This window comes from Carcharodon carcharias, chromosome 22, assembly GCF_017639515.1.
Source record: "Carcharodon carcharias isolate sCarCar2 chromosome 22, sCarCar2.pri, whole genome shotgun sequence".
NCBI classification, from domain to species: Eukaryota; Metazoa; Chordata; class Chondrichthyes; order Lamniformes; family Lamnidae; genus Carcharodon; species Carcharodon carcharias.
The window spans coordinates 13,657,217-13,675,508 of NC_054488.1; the positions used below are offsets into that span (position 1 = coordinate 13,657,217).

The 18,292-nt window shown below is 42.4% G+C and overlaps 1 protein-coding gene across 1 annotated transcript in view; it reads left to right on the plus strand.

The window, feature by feature from the left end:
• The first annotated feature begins 930 nt into the window (after positions 1-930).
• The window catches only part of LOC121293838 (myosin-2-like), a 34,159-nt gene continuing 16,797 nt past the window's right edge, over positions 931-18,292 (plus strand). Inside the window, exons 1-22 of the mRNA XM_041217217.1 lie at positions 931-1,131; positions 1,245-1,388; positions 1,559-1,715; positions 1,884-1,911; positions 2,619-2,733; positions 2,835-2,927; positions 3,082-3,145; positions 3,236-3,334; positions 3,455-3,558; positions 3,640-3,778; positions 9,609-9,727; positions 9,813-9,962; positions 10,057-10,227; positions 10,465-10,771; positions 12,867-12,872; positions 15,828-15,895; positions 16,071-16,158; positions 16,250-16,367; positions 16,628-16,751; positions 16,853-16,989; positions 17,084-17,339; positions 17,434-17,676. Coding sequence (XP_041073151.1) covers positions 931-1,131; positions 1,245-1,388; positions 1,559-1,715; positions 1,884-1,911; positions 2,619-2,733; positions 2,835-2,927; positions 3,082-3,145; positions 3,236-3,334; positions 3,455-3,558; positions 3,640-3,778; positions 9,609-9,727; positions 9,813-9,962; positions 10,057-10,227; positions 10,465-10,771; positions 12,867-12,872; positions 15,828-15,895; positions 16,071-16,158; positions 16,250-16,367; positions 16,628-16,751; positions 16,853-16,989; positions 17,084-17,339; positions 17,434-17,676 — 2,931 coding nt within the window. The remainder of the gene's footprint in view (positions 1,132-1,244; positions 1,389-1,558; positions 1,716-1,883; positions 1,912-2,618; positions 2,734-2,834; positions 2,928-3,081; positions 3,146-3,235; positions 3,335-3,454; positions 3,559-3,639; positions 3,779-9,608; positions 9,728-9,812; positions 9,963-10,056; positions 10,228-10,464; positions 10,772-12,866; positions 12,873-15,827; positions 15,896-16,070; positions 16,159-16,249; positions 16,368-16,627; positions 16,752-16,852; positions 16,990-17,083; positions 17,340-17,433; positions 17,677-18,292) is intronic.

Sequence of the window (18,292 nt, forward strand, 5' to 3'; positions counted from 1 at the left end):
TACTATATACTTTTTTAACCTTGTTTTCAACCTGTCCTGCCACCTTCAATGATTTATGAACATATACACAGGTCCCTCTCTTTCTGCATCCCCTATTGAATTGTACCCTTAATTTTATATATTGTCTCTCTATGTTCTTCTTACAAAAATTAATAATTTCACATTCCTCTGCACTGAACTTCATCTGCCCCCTGTCTGCCCACTCCACCAACTTGTCCATGTCCTTTTGAAGTTCTGCACTGTCCTCCACACAGTTTACAATGCTTCCAAGTTTTGTCTCATCTGCAAATTTTGAAATTGTATCCTGCATAAACAACTTTTTTTTTATTCCTTCATGGGGTGTGGGTGTCGCTGACTAGGCCAGCATTTTTATTGCCCATCCCTAATTGCCCTTGAGGAGGTGATGCCTTCTTGAACCACTGCAGTCCCTATGGTGCAGATACACCCACACTTTGAGTGGGAGTTCCAGGATTTTGACCAGTGAATGTGAAGGATCAGTAATACAGTTCCAAGTCAGGCTGGTGTGTGGCTTGGAGGGAAACTTCCAGGTGGTGGTGTTCCCATGCATCTACTCTCCTTGTCTTCTAGGTGGTAGAGGTCATGGGTTTGGAAAGTGCTGTCAAAGGAGCCTTGTTGAGTTGCTGCATTGCATCTTGTAGATGATGCACACTGCTGCTATTGTGCACCGGTGGTGGAGAGAATGGATGTTGGAGGTGGTGGATGGTGTGTGTCAATCAAATTTGATATTCTGTGATAGTGTGCATTGGTCAAGCCGATTGAATGTGAATTGTGCTGATTTAGCTAGAGGAAGCAAGTAGAAACTCAAGTCAAACACTTTTAGTGGCTGAATTTGGATACCTCTGCAATTTCACCTGTAATTGAAATACAGTGAAATTAGTGAACTTTTCCACACAGTGAAACACAGCGACCATGAATTTTGAAGACATGAAAATCTTTGGAGCAGCTGCTCCATACCTTCGCAAATCTGAGAAGGAGCAAATTGAGGCACAGAACAGGCCTTTCGATGCCAAAACTGCTTGTTATGTGATTGACTCCAAGTCGGTGTTTGCAAAAGGGAAAATTAGGAGCCAAGATAGCACCAAGGTTGAAGTGGAAAGAGCAGATGGGAAGGTTGGTGAATCTCTGCAATTTTAATAGATAGAACTGCTTGTCCTACTTCCAAATTTAGCATCATGAATTATAAAACTATATTATAATTATTCTTGCCAAATTATCTATTTCAGACAATTTCTGTGAAACCCAATGATATCTTCCCAAGGAACCCCCCAAAATTTGACAAAATTGAGGACATGGCCATGATGACCCACCTGAATGAAGCATGTGTGCTGTATAATCTCAAAGAGCGTTATGCAGCCTGGATGATCTATGTAAGGGCATCTTCAATATTTAGATGATAGCATTACCAGGGTGACACTGATGGGGTCGGTGATGGTGTTACCAGGGTGACACTGATGGGGGTGGTGATGGTGTTATTTAGTTTTGAAAATCCAGTTTAAGTCACAAAGTGCCAACATTAATTGATTCTTGCTTTTTAAAGACATACTCCGGGTTGTTCTGCATCACTGTGAACCCCTACAAGTGGTTACCAGTGTACAACCCTGAAGTCGTGACTGGCTATAAAGGGAAGAAACGGCAGGAGGCTCCTCCCCACATCTTCTCGGTCTCTGACAATGCTTATCAGGCTATGTTAACAGGTAACTTGTTAATTTTCTATTATTTAATAAACATTGATGTATTTATTTTTGTATACCTCATTTAATAATTATAGGCGATTAGCACAACTTACAACTTGACTTCAGTTTACAATTAAGTGGAATGGAATTTCTAATGATACTCCTCTTTTTCGATGTTTCATCTTACAGATCGTGAAAGCCAGTCTATCCTGATCACGTAAGTAAATAATTTACACAAGTCTATGAATTTCTCTCACTAGTTATACATCTATGTATAGGCATATAATCTGTAATGCATTTAAATTCTCACACAATGTCACACTTCCTTCCTGTAGCACTTTCCATCACGCCTTGTTCATAATGCCCCATTGTAAAACTGTGCTTATTCAAAACCCTGCTGTCCATATCCTAATTAGCACCAAGTCCTGTTCATTCGTCCGCCCTGACTTACATTGGTTCCTGGTCTGGCAATGCCTTTCGATTTTAAATTTCTCATTCTTATTTTCAAATCCCTCAGTGGTTCTGTCTCTCCTCATCTCTCTAATCTCATACAACACCCTAAAATCTCTGCACCCCTCTGAGATTTTTTGTGCACCCCCAGGTTTCATTGTTCCACCATTGGCAGCCATGCCTTCAGCTGCCTAGCCCCTAATCTCTGGAATTCACCTCCCTAAACCTCTCTGCCCTCTTACTCCGCCTTTAAGATCATCTTTAAATCCTACCTCTTTGACTAAGTTTTTAGTCACCTGTTCAAATACTTGACTTTGTGTCAAATTTTGTTTGATAATGCTCTTTGTGAAGAGCCTTGGGATATTTTAATATGTTAAAGGCACTATAGAATGGAATTTATTGATAAAAAATAGCACATCCTCTAACTTACCTAAGGAATGGCACAGGATGCATGATCATTTTTGTACTTTTCAGTGGAGAATCTGGTGCAGGAAAGACTGTGAACACTAAACGTGTCATCCAGTACTTTGCAATAATTGCAGCTATTGGTGATGTGTGCAAGAAGAAGGATGAAATGTCAAAGGCGAAGGTATGTGAGAAGATAATGACACTTTAAAAATGTATTTCATTGCATTTGTGTCTTAATGCAGTTTATTCAGCTGCTAACTGAAAACGAAATGTACCCTTTAGGGAACCCTAGAGGATCAAATCATCCAGGCTAACCCATTGTTGGAAGCTTTTGGTAATGCTAAGACAATAAGGAATGACAACTCGTCTCGTTTTGTAAGTTCAAATGGAAATACATATCTAAAATTAAACAGCACTGAAAAGAAAAATAATGTTACTTTTGTGAAAAAAGTTGATAGCATTTACTCACCTCCATATACAATAACAAACGTATTATATCCCCTGAATTCACTTTATTTCATTTCTGAAGGGCAAGTTTATCAGAATACACTTTGGAACCACGGCAAAATTGGCTTCAGCAGACATTGAAACATGTAAGCGTTTCAAATCTGATTAACTTAAAGGTAAATAAATACATTGGTGAACTTGTGACAGAGATGTAACTGATCTGAATTCCTATCCAGACTTGTTGGAAAAATCCAGAGTGACATTCCAACAGCCATGCGAAAGAAGCTATCACATTTTCTACCAGATTACATCCAACAGAAGACCAGAACTTATTGGTAAGGATTCTGTTCACCCTTTACAATTTTTGAAACCCCTATATGTTTCTTTTGCACATTTGTATTTCTTTTCGTCGTTACGTTATGTTAAAACAACCTCTATCATCTACTTTGCTTTAGAAATGCTTCTTATCACCACCAATCCCTTTGACTATCCTTATATCAGTCAGGGTGAGGTTACAGTTCCGAGTATTGATGATAAAGAAGAATTGGCAGCTACTGATGTGAGTACAGTGTACATGAATTATTATGATAACAGCTGAGTTTGATAAACTGATTGTAATATTATCTCCTTGAATTTATAGCAAGCTATTGATATCTTGGGTTTTACCAATGACGAGAAAAACAGCATCTACAAGATAACTGGTGCAACAATGCACCATGGAAACATGAAGTTCAAGCAGAAGCAGAGGGAAGAACAAGCTGAGCCAGATGGCACAGAAGGTACATTAATTCAAAACACTTGTTATACTTTACATGAAAGAGCTCTGTTCTTAAATTAGTTAAAATAGATCACATAAATAAATATCAGCAAGGGCTGAATGCTGGCAAACATGCATGGATAACTGAATGCAACATGACAAAACACTTCAGTGGAACAGTTTACCCACTTTTATTATTTAATTTCAGCATCAAACATTTTGAGGTCAGATACCTCATGGTCAGTGGCAGAGTAAAAAACATTATAACCCCTAATAATATGCTGTACCCCAACTCAGGAGATTATTTCCTGTCATTATTGAGATGGGTGCTGTAACTTGCGAGCTCCGCAGCACTGAATTTGGTGGGGGGTACCCCAAAGATGCACTGGGGAATCCCCTTCGCAATTCCCAGGTAAGGTTTCCACAGCAATTGCCGAGGAGTACAAACTTCCCCTGGGAAATTGCCCTGCGCTGGGAACCATCCAAAAATACCATTTAAATCTTAAACTTTGGATGGTTCTGACTGGGTTACACCAATGGTTACCCAGAAAAAGTTGGAAGGATTAAAACCATTGCTAACTTCTGGATAATTATTGTGCAAACCCAGACCAACACCCCACGCGATTCCCACCCCCCTCAAACCCCTAGGGGTCTACACTTACCCCTCCTGACCCCCACCCCTCCTGACTTCCCCCTTCTGAGAACTCCCCCACACCCCTGACCCCTCAGGAGCCACCCCCCCCACCCCTCAACTACCCCATCCACAGGACCCCACCCTGCCACGGGACTCCCCTCACAGCCCTGACCCCCCCCAGGTACCCCCCCCCCCCCCCACACCACCACCACCCCCAACGACTCCCTGACAACCCACTAGCTGGCAGAACTTCCCCAGCCCCCCAAATGTCCAGGGGTCTCCCCCAACCCCCTGACTACCCACCCGACAAGATTCCCCCACCTGCATGGGACACCCCCCCAGCCCCCCTTCCCGTGGTGGGCCTGATTCTTACCCAAACCACCTTCACCAAGCCTGACAGGACCTGACCTGAGGCCCAAAACTGCCCACCTCCCAACCCCAGAGGCCCCACACCCCCACTGAGGCCCAAAACACTCCCCCCAGCCCCGCTAGGCCCAACCCGACTTGAACCGAGGCCTGAGGTTCAACACCCCCTACCGAGGCCCAAAACTCTCCCCCCAACCCCACCTGGGTTCGGCCTGACCCAACCCGAGGCCTGACCCACCCGATTTCCAACACCCACCAACCTATGACCCCCGACCCCCTGAGCTCTGACCATCCCAACCTCTGACCGCTCTGACCTTTGACCAAACCGACCTCTGATTGCCAACCTCCAATCCCTGACCTCCAACACCCCATCCTCTGACCCCCACCGACCTCTGACCCCCACCAAACTCAATCCCCACCACTTCTCAATCCTATCCACTTACCTTAGACACTTACCTTCTCCTTGGCCTGTCAAGGACCTTTGAATGCTAATGGACCTTTAAATCCCTTCACTTTGACTCTGCTGGCCTTTGACACTGGGCCCGGGGGACGCACTGCATTGCCTGGATCTCACCCGGCCTGAGTCAGAAGGTCGGGCACGATAGGATGAAAAAAGAATTGAGCAATGTAATTGGACAATCCGATGCTGATCAGGTCCAATGCTAGGTCCAATATCAGCCAATCTTCTAGGCTATTAAGATAAGACAGCTAATTAGCACCTAACCAGGGGTGTGTTTCCCCTTTGGATTCTTACCTGTTAGAAACTACAAGACTGTTCAAGGTTGTTTCATATCGAACAATTACAGACACTACAGCAGAGGTATTTGATCTATTTATACCAAAGTTTTGTCATGTAATGTCCATGCAAGAGGCATAATATAATTTGGATTTAAATCAATGAAGTGATGGCATATTGTATTTTACGATAAGCATGGAACAACCTGGAGGAGATTGACTTGCTCAACTTTTACAGTATACATCAACTGGTCTAAATCAAAGTTTAGTTATAACCTTTTTTCCTGCTGTCTATCCAACCATCTCACCTATTAACATTAAAAACTGAACTAGCATTTTGACATAGGTGGGCAGTGGCCTGAACAAGTATGCTGACTGCAGGCAGTATAGAAAGAAGCAACTGACCACATGTAGCTCTGAATCATTGTAAACAGGTACTGGGCTCAATTTATATATTAACAGAATAACATCTGGTTAGTTTGGGCTGGATTTGAATCCAAAAGTGAAAAGAGTGTCTTTGCCATTGTGTTATTGAGCTCCCCTACTGGGACATTGTTCAAGGCCCAAAGTAGTAATAAATAAACCACACAAGATCAATAGAAAAGGAAAGACCTGCATTTATAGAATGTTTTTCACAATTTATAGCCAATGAAGTATAGCAAGGTCTCACAAAAACCAATGGGAATAATGACCACATCATTTGTTTTAGTGGTGTTCCTTAAGGGATAAATATTGAAAAGCACATTGGTGAGATCTCCTTTGCTCTTCTTCAAAAAGTGCCGTTGGAAATGTTATATCTGCCGGGAGACAGTTTAATGTAACGGTGGGCAACCTGCAGTCTGTGGGCCACCTGCGGCCTATCAGAGTTCTGAGTGCAAGACATTTTGGTGACAGCTGCCCACACGCAGGGTTGCTGAATTCTGCTGGTTTCCATCTGCATAGTTTTTTCCTACCCGTATTACTAAAGAGATACACATGTAAAGCAGGGGCACGTGAAGCGAGGTGTGTGCACACAACATTGACTATGAGAGCCGTGCGCTTGCTCTGCATCCAGTCAAAGCACTGCTACGGTTCAATTGGCACACCCCGCAAATCCTAGGTACGCAAGTTCAGTTAGCAAAATTACCCTGTCCTGGGAGAGCATCTCGGTAATAACACCAGTGGACCTGGGAGGTTGCGTTTTTTTATGTTACTTTTTCTGGCACTCTTGCAGATCATGGTTAGTGCATATGCTCCATTTCGATCTTGCGGCACACTCACTAGCCTAGGTTGCCCATCACTGGTATAATGCTTGATCCGAAATGGCACCTTTGACAGTGCAACTTTGTCAGTACTGCACTGAAGTGGCAATCTAGACTTGTTGTGTTTAAGGGCGGAACTTTCCATTCTGGAGAGTAAGCCCAGTATTTTCCAGCCCTGTAATGGGCGGGGCCCACTGTGGGCGAGGCAGCGCCCCGGCCAGAAGTCCATTGACTTGCTGCGGGACCGGAAGATCCCAGCGCTGGGCGGGTGCGGAAAATCCCGCCGTAAGTCCGGTGGCGGACAGGAAAGTTGGAGTGATTCCAGCTGGATGGGGCAGGTCATGCGATCATCCGCGTTTTAGCTCATTAATTATACATCAGCAAGGAGCTCAGTGAATCTCATGGCGAGGCGGGCAGGAAGTTACCCACGCCAGTGTTACCTCATGGGGTCGAAGGTCCTGGCGCTATATACAAATGGCACCCAGACAGACGTTCACTCAGTGCAGGCCATGGGAGCTCTGCACTACTCCTCCTAAATCCTTGGGGACGCAGCTCGTACTGGAGAGGCTGGAAGATGTGCGCAACCACATTCTGGGAGTCTCTGGCATTGCCTTTCACTCATCTCTAGATAAGAGTGCCAACTGAGATACGCCCATGGTCGGGCCAATGTTCGCCATTGCAGTGGTCCATATGCTCCAGCGTCTTGACCATTAGAGGCTCTGCTGCCTCTTGCTGGTCAGGCCCTTGCTCCTCCTGGTCCTGTGCCAACCAGCAACGGGCCCTCCTTCTAGTTGAGCCATTACCAAGGCAGGGTTGCCTGTATCATCGACACCTCAGTGGATTTGCGAACTAATTGAAGTGATACATTTAGCGAGCATGGCCATTACAGGTTTCCCTCCATCTCAAAGCCAATAGAACAGTGCTAAATCCTTCACCTGGCCTTCATCTAGATGTGGCATTCCCACTCCGCCCCTTCCAGGTAAAGGACGCCTGGACCAGAGATGGGTGTTCCATCACTGTTCATACATGAATGCGTATGGAGACACTGTTCTTTGACCAGGGTTTTGAGAGCCATGTGCAAGAAGCCTCACATTGACACTATTTCACTTGCCTCCGCTACCCTCAAGACTCTATAGAGAGACCATTGCTTGGCAGCATAGAACGACTAATGACTGAGCCTTGTCAGCCATGAGCATTCACCCGGGAGGATGGAGGTTTGGAGTCGGGAGTTGGTTTCCCTCCACCAGCTGTGTCCCTCGGAGGCATCCACCTCCCTCCCTCCATTCATCCCTGTCTTTGACTGCAGGGATGACAAATGGCATAGAATGAACAGCAGCTCCACACCTTGCTGGGATCTCGATGTTATGAGACTTGTAAGTCAGGAACAAACCTGCTGCCATATGGGCTTCACCATTGAGAAGAGAACACAACTGAGACATCCACTGGCTTCATAATTATTAGGGTGTCCACTTAGCTGGCCACTTGTGCTGACCTTGAACTCCAACCACTTGAAAAAAATCCTCCTCTCACCTCCAGGGATCTCACTGACTGACTAACTGCATGGTCAAGGTCAGTTTGGAAAAATGGTACACATCACTCTTCAAATTTGCTCCACAACCTCCTAATCTCCCCGTCACCCACCAACGTCCCCCATCACCCTTGACCCACCTAATATCACCATTCCTCTCCCCTCTGTCACCTTTGAACCTCCTCCATTACCCTAAACCCTATCACAATCCACCTCCACATGCCTTCCCTCTGCTCAGAACCAACACCTGGAACCGTCCCCATGCCCACCCTCACCCTGCCACCTCTCGTTATCTGAGCCACCTATCTTGTTCCCCTCTGTGACCCTTCCTGATGAGACCTTCATCTACTAAACTCTCACCCTGGACCTGCCACAGTACCACATCCCACTCCCCGCCACTCCGACCCCTCCCGACTGTGACTGTTCCCTCCTATCACCAGTATCCTGAGTTCACCCCCAGAACCACACCATCATCACCACTGACCCCTTCTCTAGGACACTCCCCCTTTCTCAGGATACTCCCTCCCCCTTCCCCAGATACTCTCCCTCCCCTTTCTCTGGACACTCTATCCTCCCCCTTCCCTGGGCACTCTCTCCCCTACCCTTCCCCAGCAATTGTCTTCCCTGTCCAGCCGTTGCTCCCACCTACCTGCACCACTAGCCACCCCCCCCGCCACCCACCCCCACCCCCGAGCATTTACTTGCTTCCCGCGTCCAGCTTCTGTGCAGCATTTGCTAATGGCACTTGAGTGAAGTTATGCCAGGTCCCCAAGAAAGGAAAAGCAACATCCAAGGACCTCAAAGTCGTGGAAGAAGTGAAGTTCGCCTGGTGCACGCCACTTATATACAGTTGTAAAACTGAATGTTCTAAATTCTCACTGGCAGGGAACATAATTTGGAAGGTGAATTAATTCCGGTGAGGCGGCCTTTTAATGAGCATGCATGAAATGCTAATTCATGCAAGTAGGGTTCCCTGCATTGTTTGTCGAGAAACTCGACCCACCTTTAAACCACATTGAAAGTCAGGAGAACAAATTTCCAATAGTTTATCCTGCCGTTAGGAAACAGATATTTTGCCTCCCGCCGAATTAACTGCCCTTGTCCTCCATGATTCTTGCTGCTGGTGGGAGTGGAAAATTCCGCCCTAATTTTCTGGAGTGGAAGATACCCATAACCTTCTAACTCAAGAGGTGAGACTGACACCAGTAGAAGTATGTCAGTAATAAATAATACATGCAAATTTAAATGTGCAAATAAAAGTCATATGTTGTATTGTCAAATGATTACAGTTAGCTTAGGGAGAAACCAAAAACATGTCATTGACAGCCAATATTTTTTTTTTTTGCAGTTGCTGACAAAGTTGCTTACCTTCTGGGCCTAAACGCAGCTGACCTGCTCAAAGCACTGTGCTTTCCAAGAGTAAAGGTCGGCAATGAGTTTGTTACCAAAGGCCAGACCGTACAACAGGTAATTCGTTGGCTGGAAGAAAGGAAATAGGCACAATTTTAGCAGCTCACAGAAATTGAAACATTAATTTTCTTTTCTTTTCCAGGTATACTTTGCAGTGGGTGCTCTGACAAAGTCAGTATATGAGAAGTTGTTCCTGTGGATGGTGCAACGAATTAATCAGCAATTGGACACAAAGCTACCCAGACAACATTTCATTGGTGTTTTGGATATTGCAGGCTTTGAAATTTTTGAGGTAAAGCTCTCAGCAGTAGTCTGACAAGGACAACATTTATTAATACAATGTGAAATCTATGTCTATCATCTTAACGTATTGTGCCATTCCTCAGTTCAACAGCCTGGAACAACTTTGTATCAACTTCACTAATGAAAAACTGCAACAGTTTTTTAACCACCACATGTTCGTCTTAGAACAAGAGGAATATACAAAGGAAGGAATTGAATGGAAATTCATTGACTTTGGTATGGACCTGGCAGCTTGCATTGAACTCATTGAAAAGGTGAGGAGAAATTTGTGGCTTATTTTCCTCACCAAGCTCGTTGACAAATGTTGATCATTCCCCTTCTATCCTTATGGTTTTGATTCACTTTTCAAGGTTTGGTTTCATGGATGCCAACAGGGCCTTCATCAAGTGGTCATTCTCATGTATACACTTTCATATAGAGTTCTAGTATGAATTCCTCACTGTATGAACTGAGATAATTAATGCTTTTTGTTTCTTTCTCTACATTCAAAGCCCATGGGCATCTTCTCAATCCTTGAGGAGGAATGTATGTTCCCCAAGGCTACAGATATGACATTCAAGAACAAATTGTATGATCAGCATCTTGGAAAATCAGTAAATTTCCAGAAGCCCAGGGTTACTAAAGGCAAAAGTGAGGGTCACTTCTCCTTGATCCATTATGCGGGCACCGTGGACTACAATATTACTTCATGGCTCGACAAGAATAAGGACCCTTTGAATGAAACTGTAATTGGACTATACCAGAAATCATCACTTAAGGTTCTTGCACACCTGTATAGTTCTCACATGTCATCTGCAGGTAACATTTATTTTACATTATACATTAAAATCATCAAATATCAATCAATCTTTTTGAATAGATTATCAACATTACAACAAATGTATATCAAATGTATGTTGACAATAAATATTGTTTTATAAAGGACATAGCAATAAGTAAATTACAGAGTGAGATACAAAGCTCAAATCCATCCGAGAGTTTGGAAGTATTTCTAAGTTTACCTAATGTTATGATCACAGTTGATGTTACCCCTGGACAAGTCTGATCCCAAAGTGAAACGCAGCATGATAGATCCTAACTTTTAATCCTCTACATTGGAGAGACCAAACGTAAACTGGGCGACCGCTTTGCAGAACACCTGCGGTCTGTCCGCAAGAATGACCCAAACCTCCCTGTCGCTTGCCATTTTAACACTCCACCCTGCTCTCTTGCCCACATGTCTGTCCTTGGCTTGCTGCATTGTTCCAGCGAAGCCCAACGCAAACTGGAGGAACAACACCTCATCTTCCGACTAGGGACTTTACAGCCTTCCGGACTGAATATTGAATTCAACAACTTTAGGTCGTGAGCTCCCTCCCCCATCCCCACCCCCTTTCTGTTTCCCCCTTCCCTTTTTTTTCCAATAAATTATAAAGATTTTCCTTTTCCCACCTATTTCCATTATATAATAAAAAAAAACCCACTAGAGCTATACCTTGAGTGCCCTACCATCCATTCTTAATTAGCACATTCGTTTAGATAATATCACCAACTTTAACTTTAACACCTATGTGTTCTATTGTACTATTGTCGTTGACATCTTTTGATGATCTGCTTCTATCACTGCTTGTTTGTCCCTACAACCACAACCACCCCCCCCACCACCTCTCTGTCTCTCTATCTCTCCGCCCCCCACACACACACCTTAAACCAGCTTATATTTCAACTCTTTCTTGGACTTGAACTCAAGTTCTGTCGAAGGGTCATGAGGACTCGAAACGTCAACTATTTTCTTCTCCGCCGATGCTGCCAGACCTGCTGAGTTTTTCCAGGTAATTCTGTTTTTGTTTTCCTAACTTTTAATTGTTTGTTTAGATACGTGGAGAGTGGCTACTGAACAAGAGTCACCGGAGTCAGCTAATGAACTTTTAACAAAAGAATAAAACATTTATTTAGCAACAAACAACAGGTTTTCCTTCAATTGCTTGTTATCAGTAATAAATGTTTCATCTTTGGTCACAGCAGTTTTCTGAAGTTGGTTAGCATCAACCTGATCAACCGCCTGCTGCAATACAGTCACTCCCACATTACTATCTCCACCAGCCAAATCATTACCCAGAATGAAATCCATCCCTTCAATAGGTGATTTAGGAATAATTCCCACTGTAACAATTCAGTTTACAAAGTGAATTTGTAAATTAATTTCACAAAGAAACTGGTTCATAAATTCCACAATATCTCTTATCAATACTTTTTCTTTCATAAAATTAACTGGAACACAAATTGTATCATCAGCCACCATCAATGATTGATCGGCTCCTGTATCTCTCAAAATTTTAATCAGTTTACTTATGTTGTTGTAAAAGTAAGGGAACACTACTCCTTTTGAAACAAAATATCCAGATCCTTTTAGCCTGATTTCCTTCACCAGCAATCAAAGAAAAATTCTCTGGGCTATCCTGAACCATATCCTCCTTTCCTGTATGTTCTGAGGGAACACATTTTACCTATACCACTGCTACAGTTTTAACAACCATTTCCTTTTCTGATGCAACCATTCCTGAGGATTCTTTAGGCATTCCTACTACTGCAACAGGGCCACAATTTAATCTCCAGCAATCTACCCTAACATACCCCACCTTGTTACAATGAAAACACTTAGGCTTCCAAATATCTGCCACCCTCAGCACTTTGCTGTCTGGTCTGAGGAGAAATTTCCTGAGAATTCCCAACTGTCCCTTCTCTTCCCTAGCTACTTGCCTTCCCTTCCCCTTCCCATCTTGTAGCTTTCTCTGGTTTATAGGGATGATGGAAAAACGGTTTAGATTTATGGACTAGTTTATAATCGTCAGCCATCTCTGCTGCTATCCAGCTGTTTTAGCCTTCTGGTCTTCAACATGGATTCTAATTACAGGAGGAAGTGAATCTTTAAATTCTTCCAGGAGAATTATTTCCCTCAGAGCTTCACACATCATCTCTACCTTTAATGCTTTTATCCAATGGTGAAAATTACTTTGCTTTACCCTCTCAAACTTAATTTGGTCTGCCCAGGCTGTTTCCTTATATTCTGAAATTTCTGCCTGTATTCTTCAGGGACTAACTCATACACCCTCAGAATAGCCTTTTTTACTGCATCATAATCCACTGATACCTCTTCTGACAGTAATGCATAAACCTCATGAGCTCTACCTACCAACCTACTCTGTAAAAGTAATGTCCAGGTTTCTTTGGGCCACTTCATTTGCCTAGCTACCATTTCAAATGAAATGAAGAGTGCCTCCTCATCCTTTTCCTCAAACTTTGGGAAAGCTTACACAAACTTAAACATCTCACTGCTTGGTTTCAGGGTGCAGGTTTTTCCATCATCGGAACTTTCCTCAGCATCTGAGATCTCTTTTTCAACTTCCAGCTTTCTAAGATGGTATTCCCTTTCTTGTTCTTCCTCTCTTTCCCTTGCCACTCTTTCTTTATCCTTCTCCCTTCCCTGAAATTCCAGTTCCAGCTTCCTTTCTTTCTCCTGACTTTCCGCTTGCTCCCTTTGAAATGCCCTTTCTTTTTCCTCTCGTTCTTTTTCCTTTTCTTTTTCTTTCACCTCCAATTCAAGCTTTTTCAGTTCCTTTTCATGTTCAAGTTGCTTCATTTGCAACTGGATCTTAGCTAACTCAATTGACTCACCCCATGGAGAATGTGATCTCTCTAGTATCCCTTCCAGTTTTAAATACTGTGCTATTATCTCAACTATGTCTGCTTTCCTCATCCCTTTGGGTAATTCTGACTCCAACTTATCTGCCAATTCCATCAGCTTACTCTTGGTTAATTTCTGTAAACCAGTCAGGGTTACATTTTCCATCATAGAAAAGTCTTAGCAACCTCCAAAGCCATTTCAAATTCCAACCTGTCTAATATGCCTCACAGCAGTTCCACTTCCACTGTCCGGAACCTCTGTATCTCAACATACTTGTTTGATAAGGATTCACAGATCCCACCAACATTCAAGGATTTCCAATCCCACTTTTTAATGACAATCTGAACCAATGCTTAATCCATGTCCAATCACCCGCTGTCCGTATTTCCAATCCTGCAAGATCCCCAACTTTGTTATGCTCCCAGCTAATGTTACTCCTGGACAAACCTGATCTCAGAGTGGAACCCAACTTGATAGATCCTAACTTTTAATTGTTTGTTTAGATACATGAGAGTGGCTACTGAACAGAGTCACATGCGTCAGCTCATGAACTTTTAACAAAAGAATAAAACATATATTTAACAAGAAAAGATGAACTATGTTACAATACTCTTTCACCCACAACTATATCTTTACAGATATATACAGATTTGTAAGGATAACATAAGTTACAAAAGCTATCTTATACTCTAATGTTCACAGTAAGTACACAGTCCATGTAAATCAATAGGCACCCTGTGGTCAGACACACCACACTCTGAAACCAAGTGACAGGTGCCACCTCAATCAAATGCTATGGATCTCTCATCAACTCCCCCGAAGCACTCGTCACACCATGAGCCAACCAGTCTCACTGAACTCTGTCTTTCATATGAGGGTTTCTAATCTCCACTCTCCAAGAACTCACCTTGGAATCTTCTGCCAAACCAATGTTTTCTCTCAGACGCCTTCTGCAAGGGTTCACCTCCAGGGTTTTGAACTCTTCTTCCAATGTTCCTCTTCCCTGGGTCACCTCACACATACAAGCTGTCTTCCACATACTTTCTCTCACTGACTTAGCTGTCAACAGTACACCACAGCTTCACATGCCCATAGCAAAGCGTTACAGGCCTTCAGTTATTTCTTTGGACCTTCTGACTTCTCAAGCCGTTATCTCTAAATTTGAAGCTTGAAATTTGAAATTTGGAGCCTTTCTCTGCTCCTCACACTTAACTTCACTTAACAGGACCTTTTCTAGGTTCCTATCCTTCCCTTCGACTAGAAGGTCTTCTTGGGACTTTCTCTTGTTCCACTCCCCTGGATTTTGGGGTCTTCTTTAGCTTGGGCCTGACTATCTGTCCCCTTTTCTAATCTCTCCTGGCAGCTGTCTTCAAAATAACTGAACTCAAACAGCTTCCAAATCAAATTGTTGTTCCTAGTTTTTTCTGTGTGTGTGTCTGTTGGAGGGACCTGCCTCTCTGGACCCCTGTTGCAAGGCATCGGTCCAGTTTCTCCGCTCTGGTTTAACTTAGCTGCAACAGTTGTAGAACTCTCATTAGAAATGCAAGCACCTTTTAAAGTGAAACTAAAACTCAATTTGACCTTTTCTTAACACACAAATACAGAAATACAAATCAAACTTAAACTTTAAAGCTAAAACTCATTCCTAACACCCACAAATACCAATATAACTTAATTAAACTTTCTCTATTTCCTAACACTAATAGATCCAGATATAAAAAACAACAAAAAAATAGCAGTACAATAGGTCAATGGTTATGGTCCTAGATGGTAACTGAGAAGTTGTGAGTTTAACTCCATTTCCCCTGCTCCCGATGCCCCTGCTACCCCCATAGGTGGCCAACTTGGTAATTTGCGGCGAGCGTCATAATGTTGTAGTAATCAACCTGGTTCACAAACATCCCTAATTAGTGGTGAGACTCTTAGTGCCACTCAATCCTGCTATGAAAAATACCACCATTGGCAAACAGACACAGTGAGGAATGCAGCAGCTCAAGAAGGTGGCCCTCCATCTACCTTCTCAGGGCAACTGGAAATGGACAATAAATGTCATTTGAAAATCAATTGCTTTATTTAACAAAACTATTCAATGTTAGAAATTCTTAAGTTCTGTATTCTTTACTATTTTAGAATAATTTATTATACCATTGCATACTATGAATTGCTAATGACAAAATATATACTTTGTAGAGGGTACAGTAAAGAAAGGTATAAAGAAGAAGGGTTCTTCCTTCCAAACAGTGTCTGCGCTCTTTAGGGTAAGTTCTTTATTTAAAGGCTTTCTTCTAACTGCACTGTTAATTCCAATCTTCCTAAATAAAACTGTACCTGTGGCATGGTAATGAAACATTGACAATAATTAGTTAATTAGTTACGTGAGGCTCAGTCAAGAAATCAATTGCTATTGGTTATTAAGTTCTTTGCTTGACACAGGAAAATCTGAACAAGCTGATGTCCACCTTGAGAAGCACTCGCCCCCACTTTGTGCGTTGCATTATTCCAAATGAAACAAAAACTCCAGGTAAATTCCAGCAATCAATTTTATTCTTCTTTCTCCCTATTTGTGAAAAAACTTGCGACAAAAATATAATTTCATTCTTACCACAACACAGGTGCAATGAACAATTCACTAGTTATGCACCAGCTAAGGTGTAATGGTGTGCTTGAGGGTATCAGAATCTGTAGAAAAGGATACCCAAGCAGAATCCTCTACGCAGATTTCAAACAAAGGTAACTAGTTGGAATTTTTAACATTTCATATGCAACACAAAATGTTATGCATTACAAAAGTGGCAGGTATAGTAAAAACAATGGCACTCTTAACTTTACCCAGCTCTGAAGGAAGTTGTTCACAATTCACCACTAACTTAATTTGCAAATGATAATATTTTTCTTGCAAAGATCTCTTGAGCAAAAAGTAAATGTGAAAATGCTACAAGTGTAAAGGCATAAATGTGGGAATATGACTATACATGTTTTAAAATAAACAGATACAGAGTACTCAATGCAAGTGCTATCCCAGAAGGTCACTTTATTGACAGCAAGAAGGCTTCAGAGAAACTCCTATCCTCCATTAATATTGATCATACCCAATATAAATTTGGACACACTAAGGTAAAGACCTAAATTACTTCAATAAAATGATGAAACTTCATAAGTAGCTTGGTAATAGGAAAAACAGAAATAACTCCTAAAGATATTTTCTGCACTTGCAGGTGTTCTTCAAAGCTGGCATCCTGGGTGCTCTTGAAGAGATGAGAGACGAAAGGCTGGCTGCGCTTATTACCCGCACTCAAGCCATATGTCGTGGTTTCTTAATGCGAGTAGAATTTCAGAGGATGATGCAAAGAAGGTACAAGAGAACTGTTCACAACCTGTAACAGCCTTGATTTAAATAAACCCCTTTTTAAGAGAAACACAAATTCCTTATTAATTGCTTTACACAGGGAGAGTATCTTCAGTATCCAGTACAACATCCGTTCATTCATGAATGTCAAACATTGGTCATGGATGAAACTGTTTTTCAAGATCAAACCTCTTCTGAGGAGTGCGCAAGCTGAAAAGGATATGCAAAACATGAAAGAGGAGTTTGGGAAGCTGAAAGAAGCATATGCCAAATCTGAAGCAAGAAAGAAAGAACTGGAAGAGAACATGGTTAGCCTTTTGCAGGAAAAGAATGACCTACAAATGCAAGTGCAAGCGGTATGTAAATGACCATTTTACAAATTAGTTAAAAACCTCTACGGTACTCAAAAATTAGTTGCACTAAAAGCACGTTTTTTTGATCACTTCAAAGGAAATTGAAAGTTTAGCAGATGCTGAGGAAAGGTGTGACCAACTGATAAAAAACAAAATTCAGATTGAGGCTAAAGTTAAAGAGATGAACGAGCGTCTAGAGGATGAAGAGGATGCGAATGCTGAACTTACAGCCAAGAAGAGGAAGCTTGAAGATGAATGCACAGAGTTGAAAAGAGACATTGATGACTTGCAGCTCACGTTAGCCAAAGTGGAAAAAGATTTGCACACCACTGAAAACAAGGTACAAATAATCATTTTGGTTGCTATGGTTAAGTATTAGCATATTTCATCAACTTTAAAATACACTGTATTTGTACTTTATGTTGAACTCGAGTTTGATATGTATCTTGTTTACACAAGTTTCTTGTTGGTGAAATGTAATATACTGCGGAGGATACCCAAATAAACAATAAATGGTAGTATTTTCAAGTGAAAAGAGAAATATGTATTCACTTGAAGGGAAGAGTGATATTTGACTCAAAACTCTAAACACCATTTTATGAGAGCCCCTTCTGTAGACCTGTGGGGCAGAATTTTACTGCCCTGTTTCACATTGATGGGGCCGTAAAATGTGGCGAGCCGTTATAAATCCCATTGACGACAGCGGGAACGTAAACTCCCACTGTTGTAAAATCCTGCCCATGATGTGTGATGCAGCTGAATTTAGTGCAACATCTAAATTGTTGTCACATATTTGATCTGTGTTCTAATCTCCCACAGCAATTGATCTTCTTCAGTTCTCTGTCCAAAGGCAGGTCTGACTCACAGCACCATGGAGGCCTATCCAAAATCCATCTGGAACAGGGATCAAACCCCAAGCTGTTGGCACCACCCTGATCCACACCAGCCCTCCAAAG